Source organism: Hermetia illucens, chromosome 4, assembly GCF_905115235.1.
Source record: "Hermetia illucens chromosome 4, iHerIll2.2.curated.20191125, whole genome shotgun sequence".
Taxonomy (NCBI): Eukaryota; Metazoa; Arthropoda; class Insecta; order Diptera; family Stratiomyidae; genus Hermetia; species Hermetia illucens.
The window spans coordinates 24159137-24174874 of NC_051852.1; the positions used below are offsets into that span (position 1 = coordinate 24159137).

The 15738-nt window shown below is 41.9% G+C and overlaps 2 protein-coding genes across 4 annotated transcripts in view; one reads left to right on the forward strand and one right to left on the reverse strand.

Annotated features, from left to right (window-relative positions):
• Positions 1-15738, reverse strand: part of LOC119653745 (sorting nexin-27-like) — an 87694-nt gene that overhangs the window by 8920 nt on the left and 63036 nt on the right. For all 3 annotated transcript variants that reach the window (XM_038058669.1, XM_038058670.1, XM_038058668.1), the window contains exons 3-7: positions 6106-6188; positions 5536-6020; positions 5086-5246; positions 505-694; positions 243-421 (exon numbers count right to left, since the gene is read on the reverse strand). In XM_038058669.1, the coding sequence (XP_037914597.1) occupies positions 243-421; positions 505-694; positions 5086-5246; positions 5536-6020; positions 6106-6188 (1098 nt within the window). The remainder of the gene's footprint in view (positions 1-242; positions 422-504; positions 695-5085; positions 5247-5535; positions 6021-6105; positions 6189-15738) is intronic.
• LOC119653746 (EF-hand calcium-binding domain-containing protein 1-like) lies at positions 11820-12739 on the forward strand. The gene is made up of 3 exons (XM_038058672.1): positions 11820-12308; positions 12360-12467; positions 12534-12739. Exons 1-3 carry the CDS (start codon positions 11958-11960, stop codon positions 12690-12692), a joined length of 618 nt encoding a protein of 205 aa, XP_037914600.1. The 5' UTR covers positions 11820-11957; the 3' UTR covers positions 12693-12739.

Here is a 15738-nt window from a genome sequence, read left to right on the forward strand (position 1 = left end):
AAATAAAAAAATTAACTTACTTTCGTTCACAAACCAGGCTAAACAAGCAAACTGACTAGAAATACATTGATTAATCGATGGGTTGCACCTATGTTTTCTCTAATACTTTTCAAAGTAAAAAAGATTTATGATTGAAAGGCAACCACATTCAGACGTACCAATTCCAAAAACCATTAGGTCAACATGATTGTGCGTTTCATCTATAAAAATAATACTTCAAAAACAGTAAAATAAATACTTACATATGGTGTGTAGACTTTGACCCATCGCGGTGATTTTTCGTTGCGAGTATATTGGAAACAAAACGCCATAGCTTCATCGTCACTTTCCCATCGTGTAATTGTGTCCCATGTTAATTCGACCATTTGAGCTTCTAGTGCACCATCTTCGCGGCACGCGTGTAATCTAAAACTTTTCGTACCTAAAAAAGAACATAGAACAGAATCATCAGAAATGCACTCTTCTCCGTGAGTAGCCTAGGTTTTTGTTTGAAGCATTACTTACCAACTATTGGTACAACATGTCCCTCCTTTCGACTATCACAAGAACAATGTGGAAATACAACATCTCCATAACCAGGTAATGTTCTGGCTAACGCTAAATACTCGGATGCTCGTTTTGCATCTTGCAGTGCTTTCAATTCATATAGTCGGCCGTCAGCACGGATGTTACCGCGATTCACTTCATCTACTGCCTGATGAGAAAAGAAAGAAAAAAATAGATTAGTAAAATTGGGTAAATTTTCTTGTTTATTAGGAGATAATTCTTCACGTAGCAAATTCAGGGTTACGAGACAAATTGCACAAAGGCAGGCAACAGTCCCATCGAAGTATTAATTAAAAGGTGAATAGATCATACATTGAGAAAGGTGATAATTACGAGGGGTGATCCTAAAGTAATGATAATCCGTTATTTATAGTTCACATAAAAAAACATATAAATAGACCACGATTCCAAGGAACTACATTTAAATAAAGTCGTCCAAAAATTAACAACAAAGTGGAGAAAAACGGAAACAGCAATCAAAACGTCTGCTTAAAAAATGTCTACCAAAACATATACAACGATTTGGCGGAGGAATTGAGAGACTCTTCTCCTTCATATTCCACAGTTGGATGCTGGGCCAAGGAGTTTAAGCTGGGCGAAAGATGCCCAACCAGGTCGCTTACTGCAGAGAACATGAAAAAGGTCGAAGATGGTTTTTGGCAGATCAAAGATCAGTCACAAGGACAGGTAACAAGGACCTGTGTTCAAATCTGCAGGAAAGACTATGAAATAAGTTTTTTGGGACACTGAAGGAATAATTATCATAGAAAAAAGAACCACTATCATGGGCTGTTACTACGTAGACCAAATAAAAAGGAAGGAAACGGGCAAACTGCAAGCTGGGGTACTATTCCATCAAGACAACGCGCTCCGGCTCGCAAAAACGCAGTTTCAATGGCTGCCATTCGAGAAATGAGTTTCAAGCTGCCCTATTCGTCAGACATAGCTCCCGGTGACTTCTTTCTATTTCCTTGACTCGAGGAATATCTCCGATGCAAGAAATTTGAAGCCAATAGCGAAGTAATAGCCGCTGTTGAGGCATTTTTGGAGGGTCAAGATAAATATTTCTTCCTAAGGGAGTCCTGGGTTTAGCGAATGATAGACTAGACACGTATTGGCCTGTTAGGTTAGAAAAATAAATTGTTTTTACAACTCTACTCAAGGTGTTTTACTTACATTATCATTACTTTTGGATCACACCTCGTATATTGTGGCATCCACTAACCTGGGATGCCTGGCAAGTGAGTCGCCTCAGAACAGCACAGAAGAGGAACAGTTTAGATCTCTGGGGAAGTCCTGAAGAGACGCCGTAAAGATATCAGGATACCGTAAATAAGAAACATTAGGACGAGAGAAATGCAGAAATAAACGATTCCCCGGAGACCTAAGAGAAAATGTCAATAAGATCATGTGAAATAAAGGAGGGAACCATCACAACAACCCAAAGGTGGCCGGAATGTATGGCCGGGATCTCTTTTCCGAGTATTCGCAGTAGAGAGAGGTTCGAGCCGAAGATGGGCAACTCCCGAAATTTGTATTTGGAGTTGTATTTGAAGCTCTGGAGTACTACGTCATCTTCCTGCGCTTTGGCGATAGCTGAGAAGTCGAGTGAGGCGGGGATGTTAACCTCGGAGACACGTGACAAACCGTCAGCAACTATGTTGTCCTTGCCGGACACGTGCTGTATGTCGGACATGAACTGGCTTATAAAGCTCAAGTGTCGAAGCTGACGAGGGGACGCTTTGTCGGGCTTTTATTTCAAACCATATTTGAGAGGCATATAGTCCGTTAACACTGTGAACATCCTGCCTTCTAGGGAGAAACGGCAGTATTTAATGCTCAAGTACGCGGCAAGCAGTTCTCGATCGATCGTAGTTCCGTTGAGCAGGGTTTAACTGTCTGGAGAAGAAACTCAACGGGTGCCAGACTTGGTTCACATTTTGGTGAAGAGCAGCACCTACTGTGATGTCAGTGACATAAAAAAAACGGTTAGGGGTACATCTTGTCGAGGAAATACCAAGAGTGTAGCATCAGTCAGTTGTTGTTGATATTTATCAAACGCGCGGACAGCCTCTTCAGACCACACAATCTCTCTTGTGTCCTTTGTTTTGGGGCCAGACAAGTACGCATCCAAAACGGACTGGTTTTGGGCGGCCTTGGGCAGGAAACATTCGATAAAAGTTTAACATACCGAAGAACCTCCTTCACAGTTTCCGGATGCGGGAAGCTTGTGATCCTTTGCACCTTATCTGGGTCGGGCTGTATTCCGTCAAAGGAAATGAAGTGGCCCAGGATCTGGCATTTATCAACGTTTACGACTAAACCGGCCTCAAGGAGACGTTGAAAAATGCTCTCGAGATGGGCTAAGTGTTCAGAATCTGAGGAAGTAGCGAACAAAATATCATCCAAATATACGAAACAGAAGTCGAGGTTTCGCATCACCTAGTGAATGAACCTTTGGAAGGTTTGCGCCGCATTGCACAACCCGAAAGTCATCCGTATGAACTCGAAGAGTCCAAAGGGTGTGCATACTGCCGTCTTTGGAAACTCTTCTGGAACTACAGGGATTTAGTGATACGCCTTGGTTAAATCCAAGGTCGAAAAGATGCAGCAATTTGCGAGATGATGCGCAAAGTCGTGGATGAGGGGAATATGATATCGGTCTGGAACAGCCTGTGCGTTTAGCCTTCTGCAATCCCCACAGGGGCGCCATTCGCCGTTTGGCTTAGGGACCATATGGAGTGGGGAAGACCTACAGCTGTCCGAAGGTCTGCAGGTACAGTGTTGCATTTGATGTTCGAATTCTTTCCGTGCAATAGCCAGCTTCTGGGGTGGTAGGGAACGCACCTTTGAGAAGATAGGGGAACCAGTAGTGTTAATGAGATGCTGCACATTGTGCTTCACTGGTTTAGAGAGACTACATTCGGTAGTAATCAGGCTGAACTTTTGGAGAAGAGCCCGAACACGAGAGTTAATAATGTCCTCCAAAAGTACGGAAAGATTGTTGTTAGGAAGAGATGAGATTGTGGCTTGACGAATTGAGGTTGGTTGTGGAGTCTATAAGGGACCTGTTCTGCAAGTCCACCAGCAACTCATAGTGACACAAGAAGTCTGCGCCTAAAATGGGGAAGCTGACATCCGCCAAGATGAATCGCCACGGGAAAGTCCTACGGATGCCAAGACTCACGTCCACTTACCTGTACCCGTAGGTGTTAATGCGAGAGGAATTCGCCGCCGCAAGTTTCAAAGGTTGCGGGAATAGCCGATGATGCCGGGGTACGGAAAGAACCGAAACCTCCGCACCAGTATCTACAAGATAACTGCGCCTGTTGAGAGGGTCATAAATTCTTAGACGACGTGGCGCTGCGTTCTGGATGGCCGTCGCAGGACCTTCCGCGGACCTAGTTTTTTGAGGTAGGCGCGAATTTACACGGGATCGTACATCTGGTGGCTTAGGACCAAATCGATATTTCCAGTACGCGAAGACGGCATTCAGCGTATTATACAGAAAGACTGTTCTAGAGGATGTTATGCTTTCAAGATCATCTCAGATGGTACATCATATGTCTTCACGGAAATGATACTGGTATTTTGGGAAAATGACGTGTATCTATAATAGGAAGCAAAACTCATCCGCAAAGCGCCAGTAGAACACCGGAAAAAAAGGTATAGCTAAGCATTCGCTTGCAGCAAAGTAAATGTCCAGAAAAGTAGCCACCGGCAAAACTTTATCATGAAATGTGAAGGCAGGAAATATTGTAAGTGCCTATGAAAGCTCAAATTGTACAATACTCCTAATTATCCAAACTGATGGACAAGCAGAGTGTATTTTCTCATCACCCATTAGGTGCAACGATGGCACCGGAGTCAAGAGCCTCAATATAGACCAAAGCTTCACAAAACCTATGTCGTTGTTCCCTATGCTCATGTAACTATGACATCACATAGTAAAAAATGGATGGAACTTACTAAAATCGAAGATTCAATTCAAAGATACGTCATGACACGAATGCTAATCAACCTAGTTTCACAATTTGAACTATGTCAACTAATCACGTTCAAGCTACGTAATTCATTGAAGTATTTGCAGCAAGGAGCAGGGGGTGCTTGTTATCTTAACCCAGACTCAGACATCGCCTTTAATAACTGAAATCTCCCAACCATACCCCAATATAAAACACAATATTGCGCACATTCGGATCCGATAAGAAATTAATTAACTCAAGGCCTGCATAGTTTCTGTGTGCAGCCGGGTCATATCTGTTGAATATGAAAACAATGGGTGACTGATTCACTTCCAATCAAAACAAAATTGAGGAGCCGAAAAAATCTGGGAAATTTTCTCTATTGATTATTTTCAGTGTCGACTGAATGCAAACATTAGAAGCATTCGAATAGCGATTTTCTGACAGGGGTGAAGACACAAAGTGTTCAAATAAAAAAATAATTTTATATTTATTATGAACAACTGAGAACAGCTAAATTAAATTTGTTGCGCATTGTCTAACAATCTGAGAGTTTGTATTTCGGCATGCTTACCTGATAGAATATAAATTTAGCCGCCTGTTCGCCATCTGGTAGTTGTAATTCTCTACTAACTGAAAAAAGCCACCGTCTTATGCATAAACACGTACTGGAGGCAGTGCTGTAATTTTGAACGTAGAGCTGATGCGGAATTTCGTGTGGTTGAAGTTTTCTTTCTGCAAAATAGAAGGTGGAGGAATTTCAAGACTACCGTCTACTTGTTGATTATTTATTAGAACAAAACGAGCCGGTGGTGTTTGGATGCTTTCAAGTTAGGTGGGAAAGATTTACAATGGCTTTAGTTTCAGCAAATATTTTGCATAAAAATCGATAATAATTCACATGAATGGTTTTACGCAAAATGCTCTGTGGGACGAAATCATTGGGGCACTTGCAATTTAGGAAGTAGGAGGAGCGGGAAGGAGAGATGGGGATTGTTTCATATTTCATTCATCCAGTACTCACCAAAATTATATTCTACAATTTCAAATAAATAGAAATATTGCTGTGTATACGATGTAAAGTTAGCACGTTGAACTAGAAGATCCCAAACAGCTTGGGCACTTGCCGATTTCTTAACGGACACGGTGGCCACTTCGTGATCCGGTAACATAATTTTAATATCGACCGGTGACGCTGACAAATCATCCTCTGAATCCGTAAGAAAATCCTGTACAGCATCACTCTCAGCTATTACACGTACAGCACAAACTTTCTCCAAATACTGTTCAAGACCTCGACGTCTGGCATCCAATTGTTGTTCACTTAATTGAAATGGCCATTTGCCAGGCAATTTTGGAAAATTAAATCCAACAAATTCTTTACGTAGCACCGAATGCAAATTGGCGAATTCACGATAACGTCGCGAACATAATTGTCGACCGGCCATATGGATATTGAAAACAATAAAACGTTCGCCATTTCGTGTGACGATGTTGTAGTCGGGTATGCTATAATTGAAAGTAAATTTTATTTATGTCTTTTCTTTAATGGATGAATTGCCACGAAATTGATCTTTTTAGTGACAATTGTTACCTAATTGGGAGCGATCGTTTTTCTGAGTAGTCTATGTATGAGTATCCACCAGGATCTTCTTGAGGCTCGAGACGTTCGGCTTCCTGTAAACAATAAATATTTTTTGTTATTATTTTCCAATAAAACATGATATCATCTAAATTCAATTAAAATAATACTCTTGTAAAGCGGGAACAATAGAATACATAAAACAGTGCTTGACTCAGATTCATTGACCGAACAATACATTTTGATACTAACCCCGAGAAAAACAAAGGCTTTAAAGGTTCAGCTATGGTCACGGAATACCCTTGACACTCCAAAACTCTGATAAAGTCATTATCCATACTTCAACTCCCTCCTAGATTTTCCGAGAAGTTGGCACTTTTTCTCCACTTTTCTATAACATGTAGTCTATAATTACACTCATACACCGCCCCATCCTGGGATAGTGGGTTCCATTTCATGACATAACCCGCAATGGAGTTGTCGGCCTTTCTTAGTGTGTGATCTATTCATTGCCACTTCCAATTTCTTATCAGGACATCTGCAGGCATCTGGTCCCTTCGTCAAAGAAATGCTTCGCTCAAAATTTTATCAGGTTAGATTACCCCGCGGATATGACGCAGCCATGAATAACTTTCGAACAGCAATGGTGATCATCTCATTGGAGAGGTTTCAACTTGACGTTGGTGTTAAGAGTGTTAAAGGAAAAGAAAAACAACGCTACTTAGTTATACAAATTGATCAACGCTTCCGATGTTCTGCCCATTATAGAAAACGGAACAGTGCGATGACCAGCTAGGATTCTCTAGCTCGATTTTATCGGAACTTATCTTAAATATGACTTTGCTTGCCTCCTTCTTCAAATTCAAAACCATTTGGCCAAGGTCCATGACGGTGAGAGAGCAATCAGATGTCATAAACCTAGTCGCGATCTTTGAGGGAAAATTGCATGGCCCATTAAATTTCTCCACGTTCTCCAGTTAAGGCAGCATGGAAAACGTCATTAATAACAAAGAAATAATATCGGCGACAGAATGGAAGCCAGACGAACTCCGCTTCGGATTTCAAATTTCCCTGAAATTTTATCTCGATGTAGTATACGATATTTCGCGTTGTCATATGTGGCCCTGATAATAGGTGTTAGTTTCTCGGAATGTCCCTCCTACGTAGAGCTTTCCAAATCAAAACTTCGTTCGTTCTACAATCAGCCGGAAGGTGGTCGGTTGCCAAATGTCGGCTCTGATCTCACCATTGTGAACCGAGACTCTTGACGAGCCAGTCTGCCAGGCTTCTAATTACCAGCGATGTTCAAGTGCCCTAAAAGAGATATTCCCCATTTTATTTATTTATTATTATTATTTTATTTTTTTATTTATTCTTGCACCCAAAGTTCAAAATATACAGATGATTATGGTTTCATCCAGGCAGCGTCTGACGACTAGCCTCTGCTCTGGACGAAACCGTAGTCGTCTGTATATTATGTAACTTTAAGCGTTAGCCCATGTACTAGAAAAGTGAGTTTCTAATCACAGACCTTCTTTAATTTCAAGCGAAAATTATTCCAGCTTTGTCCGGCTTAGGCCAGAAATAGTAGGCGGTTTTTCCTATGGATATAATTCGCACCCATTAATCGTTTGCGGATTAATAAAAGGGAGCGAACTACATTTGGTAACCACTGCAGTCACACTACTCCTCGGGCAGAGGCAGGGGCAGCGTCTGATGAATTATATTTGCCCTGGAAGAAGCCGTGCTTCTCTATAAACAGTCTTCTGCTGCTAACAAAAAGGAGTTGCCTAGAATATAGTGTTCACATTTCCGTAAAATCGAGCCATGTAATCATCGTCTTTTCCAAGAACACTCCCTGAGCCCGGTTTGCTTCCCATGACTTTACGGTCGGTGAAGATTTTTACGTCCGTAATGCCAAAATAATTGTGACCCATTCTTCTCTGGGTTATTGAAACCGCAGGCTTTAGTTACTTCCAGACTTTCAATTATACTGCAGATTCTACAATGCCATCCCAGGTTAAAGAGGCTATGAGAATGGCGTTATAAGTGCACTTCAGATGAGGTATTCATCTGCAATTTAAGATTTGTGCTCGATGAGAAAAACTTCCCTTCTTTCCAGCATATTCCAAAGCTTCATTCTAAGAATTGGTAATAGACAAATTTGGACCTAAAGCTCAAGATCGTTCACTTCGAGACAAGATTGGCACTACGAGGCTGATGAGGCTGAAACTGATGCCATTCCATCTGAAAAGAAATCGAACGCGAAACTTGAAGAGAACGCAATTGATCATGTCATATGCCTGCAATACTAATTCGATTTCGGTAGTCATTTAATTTTTCAAAGCCATTTTTTTCTATACACCATAAAAATAAGTTCCATCAATTTCAAGGAACAATATACGAGTACTATAAGATCTCGCCCCAAACTTGAGCTACAGTATTTTAAAAGCTGAGCAGACCTTTAGAAACAGTGCTCTATCAAGGACCCAGATTTTTCGGTAGTTCAGAGCATTTTGAAAAGGAAAAGGAATAGAATCAATTGTCCATGAACTGCGAAATCTTGACCTTCAAAAACTGATCAAATTTTTAACAGAATTCAGGAATCAGAATTCAGATCGTCAATTGGATGTTAGACAATTAATATGCAGCGCTGTAGAGCGTGGAGTTGTAAATCTATTCGAATAAGACAGTGAAACAAATTAATCCCTAAGAGATTAGATATTGTCTGCTATTTTGTAGTTGTAGTAGTAGTTTGGAGGAAGCTACTGGTCTATCAATTTTAAATTAATCTCATTATTTAGTTTGCATGCCTCATATGTGGTATGCCGTGTTTGCTACAGTTTTTAGTAGACACTGGTGCCTGTGGGTATGCATAGCCAGGCTGCTATTTTTTTACCACCAAACAATATGACTGCGAGCTAAGACTATCCAAACTGCTTAATCCAGACAGAATTCTAAGTTCTAAACCATTTGATACTGCACAGTACCAATTGGGGACGAAAAAATGTCAGACACTTCTCCTCGAACCAAACCTTCTCCTCACCGAATCCCAAACATAAGTTTTCCATTCCTGATTATACCACTTTCCGCTCTGAGCGTGTTGACCACCAAGGCGATGACACGACCATATTGGTAGCAAATCATCTTCATCCCAACCACGATTGCGCCATCCCTCGAAATAACAGTCGCCTCCATTATCACCCACTCTTCCATCCGATTTCTAGGTGGCGTCTGCTACCCCGATCAATACCTGAGTCCAGTCAACTTCTCCAACCTAGCGCAACACTTCAAATCGCTCCCAATTAGCCAGGATAAGCATTTCTCTCGCGTAATAAGTAACGACCAAAATGTCAAATATAACTCATGGTATAACTCCATAAAACTCAATGGCGGAAGGTTAGCGAACTAGTACACCCAGCACTTCCACCGTCACCAATTGACCCTCCTCCCCACCAACCAACACACAAGCAAAAATATTCACTCCTTTATCCGCCTCCTTGCCGACCACCCCGACGGACAAATACTGCCACCACCAAGTATAGAAGAAACAGTCCGTGCAATTCATCAGCTTAGAAATCATAAGTCGCTAGGAGCCGATAGAATTACAACCGAATTGGATAAATATGAAGGCGACCAATTACACCAGCGAATCAATGCCTGACGACTGGCAACGAGGCATTATCTGTCTCACACATAAAAAGGGAGATATCATACAGTGCAGCAATTATAGAGTCATCACGTTGCTGAGTACCGTCTCCGCTGTCTCGCTAGACCGGATAGCCCCATACGCCCAGAACATCATTGGCCCATACAAAAACGGCTTCATTCGAGGCAAATCAGCAACAGATCAGATTTTCTCTCTGCTGCAAGCTATGGTAAAACTCTTGGAATACGGACATCAGTTGCACCATCTCTTCATCGATTTTAAAGCTGCCTATGATAGCATAGTCAGGGTAAAACTGTACACGGCCAGGAGAGAATTCGGTATCCCGACGAAATTGATAAGACTGACTAGGCTGACCCTGACCAAGACAGCAACAACGGTCTACGACAAGGGGATACCCTATCATGCATCCTCTTTAACCTGGCCCTCGAGAAAGTGATCCGTGATGCTGAGGTAAATGCAAGAGGTACGATCCTCTTTAAGTCCAACTACTGGCCTATGCTGACGATATCGACATCTTGGGAAGAACCACCCGAGACGTACAAACTGTCTTCATCCATATCGAGCAGGCAGCGATTGGCAGGAGATCTTGGGCTGCACATCAATGAAGGCAAGACAACGTCAGCATCAAAAACCAACCAACCAACAACATCAAACCGCACTGGGCAAACGGAAAGAATAAAGACAGGAGAATACAACTTTGAGACCGTTGATAATCACAGCCGATAACAGCTACCATGATGAAATCCGCGCACGATTTTGTCAGCCAACAGAGCCTATTTCAACTTACAAAAACTGTTCCGCTCGAAACGTCTCACCATAGGGTCAAAGATCTTACTGTACAAGATAATGATCTTGCCAGTTCTCATGTATTCCTCGGAGACGGTTCTTAGCAAGAAAAAATACGAACTTTTGGCCACGTTCGAGTGGAGAATCCTCCGAAGAATTTTTGTCCCCCTACATGAAGATGGACGATTCCACAGCCAACATAACGACGAAATCTATGAGCGATACTATGACCGCCAAGTTGTCGAGAAAATCCGGGTCAATAGGTTACGGTGGGCGGGTCACTTAATCCGTATGGATGAGGATGATCCAGCCCGGAAAGTCTATAAGGGCAATATGTATGGTAGAAAAAGAAGACGAGGCAGACCCTGCCTAAGATGGAGCGATGGCGTAGGTCAGGACGCCAGACAGCTTTTAGTGATATTGAATTGGTGGACCTCGGCGCAAAACCGGGATGTCTAGAGTTCCTTATTAAGGCAGGCCTAGACCGGATACCAGTTGTGGCGCCGTTGATGATGACGAATATTGTCAAGCGGTGTCTGTTCGAAAGAGCATCCAACAACTACGACAGCAATATTATCTGCAACCGCGATAAATACAACTAGTTAAAACTGAAGAAGCACAATCTTAATAATTGAGAACTAAATTTCATGGACCTCACCGCTGAAATACGAAAGTTATTTATGCCGTTACAATTTATCATTGCAGATCACACTAAATTGAACGGTGCCAATATCAAAAAATTAATTCGGAGCACCGCAGTTATCATCCTGGGGCGACTTTAGATCTAAAGGACGCAAGCTTCCGCAATTTCAAAGAAACAGCTCCATCACTTTGTAAGTAGGCCTCTTGGATTATTCAAGACAACCCATGGCTAGCGATATCAAATCCTTGACTAATTTGGTGACTAGCTGACCACTGTGGAGGCCTCAAACCACCATTGCTCTGTCAAACGAACTAACATGAAAATAAACGATAACTGCGCCACATTTTTATTCACGGGCCAAGCAAATTTTGGGTAAGCTTGGTTGTTGGAATCGAGCCTTTTCCAGGCACAAGTTTTGAATCATTTTAATTTCGCCGACAGGAAGAGTCCAGGGATGATATCCTTCCTCATTGTTATGCAGTCAAAACTTGGATCTAGTGCAATACATTGCATTATTATAGCATTCGATCGGCAACTACTTCCCTAAATTACTATAAACACTACTTCACTACATCATTTTATCACTGAGATTTTCCTCCCATCAATTTGAAGTTTCCAGGAAACGAATAAAACACAATTTGTCAGTTTTGTGTAGGTATTTGCTAGGGTAGTAGGGACTTGAGTTTTTTCTTAGAGAGCTATTATATTTCGTGAAACTATTGACTTGTTCTGAGAGCGTGCATTCGTAAAGAATAAGACCAGGATATGAAAATTGACCTAACTTTAGATATAATTGAACACCAGCATTTCCACACCCAATTCTACTCGATACGGAAGCAAATACTTCGAACAACACGATTCGATGAAGCAGAGGTTGAGCGGTTATTGATGACTTATTACAAATTTGCTCTTGTCAGTGGCCACAAGCGAATGACACGAGCCCAGTTCTCAACTTATTGTCAGACTTTGATGAATCTCGAATTAGAATGGATCGATACCATTATTACCTTCATTGATCCTAGCTCGAAAAATTCGATTTCTCCGGAAGATTTCGTCTACTTATTTGACGTGTGGTGCTTTTCAAATTTGGAAGAAAAAATTAAATTTTGCTTTGGAGTAAGTTTAAAAAAGATTTTTTTTTGTAGAAGTTATAAAAAACTTCCTCAGGTTTACGATACGTCTGCGACTGGATTTTTGACCCGGGAGTCATTACGAAAGGCTTGCAAGGATATGGTACATGGGAGCACCCCCGAAGACACAGAAGAATTAACTCAAGTCAGTTTTTCAATGATCGATTGAATTTCGACTTTGGATTAAATTTAGCTTCCTTTCTGTTCATAGGAATACATAGATTTCCTTCTCCGAAAATTTGATCTTGATCGTGACGGAAAAATATCGTTCGAAGACTATTCACGAACTGTAGTAAAAACCCCTTTGTTAGCTGAATTTCTTGGACAAGTCTACCCAGACTTGAGTACTATCCATGCAATTTTCGGTTAATGGGAGGAGTAAAAAATTTTAAGAATAAAGAGTACCTTACACGGTAATTATTTAGTGTTCTTATTTATGTAATTTAAAAAGTGCGGAAAATAGGGATTGGCTATCCTCATTTACTTTACCGGGAGCAACCCTGAAGAAAAAATTCATTACAACGATAGTGACGAGGGAATATTTAGTCAGACTTAGGAAACATGGAAGAATCAAATCCTAAGAGCGGTTGTATAGTTGACACTAACCCCCCTGGGGTTAGCTGGTGACGTGGACATCACTGGTTTAACGTCAGTATGTGAAAATGGAGCCAAGTGGCCCGGACACCGTGAACCTGGGAAGGCTCCAAGCCGGCGGCAGGGGAAAGCGGTGAGACCCACACTGGACCTGCCGCGAAAATTTCCTCCAAGGATGCCAATATGTCAGAGGGACAATTTACTATCCTCCGGAAAAGCTTGTGAAAAAAAATTGTGGAGCCTGGAACGAAGCCAAGATTTAACAGTCGAAGGTTTTCACGATGGGCTCTTCCATTTGGAGTGGACTGATGAGGCTGCCTTAAAAAAGCTCCAGAAAGTAATCCCAGCTTTGAGTTCTCGCGGTCGGCCCAAGTTTACTATTGTGAACACTGAGCTGCGCGGGATAGAACATGTTTGATGTTCGATACCTGGCCATCAAAAGAGGGCAGAGCATACGAATGTTATGTGAACAAAACCCGGGCATGGACTTGACACTGGAGGGCAAAGTTCATGAATACCAGGAAGGACCAATCTACAAACGTGAACTGTTTCAGTTTGGTATTCAAACAGACCCAGAAGAGTCTGAAGATGCTCAGGGACAGTCACCATATAGTGCTCCAACTTTTCTTAGATAAATTGAAATTCAACCGATGATGGTCTTCGGTTTACACAAGATAGAGCAAATTGCAGCATCTTCGGGGCGCTTTTCCATAGTGGAACTACGCGCGGAGGATAGTGTATACAGTGGCGGAATCTCCGTATAGGAACTCACATTGCGAAAGGACTACAGAGTAAATTTCAACCTGTTGGTAAATCCTCCTACGCCATTCACGGAACAAGCAGAAGAAAGAGAAAGCCAGTAAACGAACAGATCTTTCCAAACTGGTTAGCGGAGTCAACCAGTGAAGGTGTTAAGTGGAAAACAGACGAATCCTCTGGTGATGAGATGAGACCTTTCATGGATGAGGGCATGGGAACTACTGTACCCCCAATTCCGGCTATTCTCAGGAAATTCAAACAGGAGGCATTGACTCTGTACCGTCAACAGTATGAGGGAAACTTAATCAGACGTTGTCCGTGGCATACGTTTGTAACTATTTTCCATTAAACATTAGACTATACAAAATTATGTCGAAAAACATAAAGATTGGTCGAATCAACCTGCAGCATCTCAAAGCTTCCTCCTATCTGTTCGCAGCGAGGCTGACAAAGCTGCAGGACTTCCCCTACATTTTTCTGGTGCAAGAGCCGTGGGTTCGATTTAACAGAATCTGTGCCATTGGATCAGTAAAGGGGGCTATGATCTTCTACGATGAAAGAACCACAAGACCGTGAGCTTGGGTCCTGATATCAAGACGATTAGAGGCAACCATGCTGAGACAGTTCCGTTCTCAAAGCTTAGTTACGGCCATCGTACAATATCAGATAAATAGCGAGAGGAAAAACATCATAGTTGTCTAAGCGTATTTACCCTATGATTCTTTGAATCCCCCACCGGCGCAAGCGTATGCAGGGTCAAGTGGTCTCGAACTCTTAATAGGTTGCAATGTGAACGCTCAACACATTTATTAGGGCAGTAGAAAATGCAATCCCAGAGAAGAGAAGCTATTCGATTTTAACACTTCAGCTAGTCTCATGACTGCAAATGTAGGATGCGCCCCTACAATCGTGAGATCGGGAAAAAGTGGAACTTGATCCAACAATCTGTACTTCAAAGGTGTTAGATTTGATTGAAGACTAGTGGGTGCTAGACGAAGTCCAACTGTCAAATCACCGATACCTAGAATTCAATCTGACTATTGCGGGCGAACAGTGTAATACAAAGACGGAACTCTAGGAAAATGGATTGGACAAAATGCAATGAACTTCTTGCCGACAAAGTGGAGCTCCTTAAGCGCTACTATGAAAAGGTTTGTCCTATTTCCCGATGCAAAAGCGATAAAACGGTGCCTTGGAGGAACCGAGAACTGCAAAAAATCAACCAGGCGACTTCTGAACCGTGCTTGTAAAAGCAATAAGAATGAAAATTAATTAAAACTTTGGAACCCACAGCGTAACTATAAAAGACTCGTTAAGGATTCGAAACGAGACTCCTTTAGAACTTACTATGAGGAGCTGGAAGGCGAAAGAGAGACGTCAAGGCTGTGCAGAGCCCTCAAAAGGGATGAGTCGACCAAGTTGGTCTCTCGCAGAAAACCCGATGATACTTTCACGAGCTCCAAGCCGGAATTAGTACAAACCCTCTTGGAAGTACACCATCCAGAAAAACTGGTACGAGAAGGATGAGAATTGGTAAGAGAAGGGGGAGAGCTGGCGGTTCCAAAAACCTCTTCAACACGAAAATGTTGTAAGGTTAACTGGAACCCTACGGAAGTGGTTGTAACCAATGAATAGTTGATAGCTACCATACTGCCCTTTGAACACTTCAAAGCACCTGGTATGGAAGGTATAGAGCTTTTAGAATGACTAATAAGGAATATTTTTCTAGCATGTCTTGCATTGTGCTCTTTGCAGAAGGTAGTCTTCATACCAAAGTGTGGGAAAGATGGCTATTCAAATCCAAAGAACTTCAGACAAGTCAGCTTGAAATCATTATTGCTGAAAGGTTTGGAGATACTGGTTGAGCGTCACATTCGTGGGAAGGCGCTTAGGTATTTCAGACATCAGAAACCAATGTCTATGTCCGTCTGCCTGTCTGTCTAATATCTGAGACACACAGACATTTCTCTGATTTCTCCATATGATGTCTAAAACAGATACAGACATTTGTCTGACAGAAGCACAAATATTTGTCTGCAACAGTCATTTATATGAGACAGACA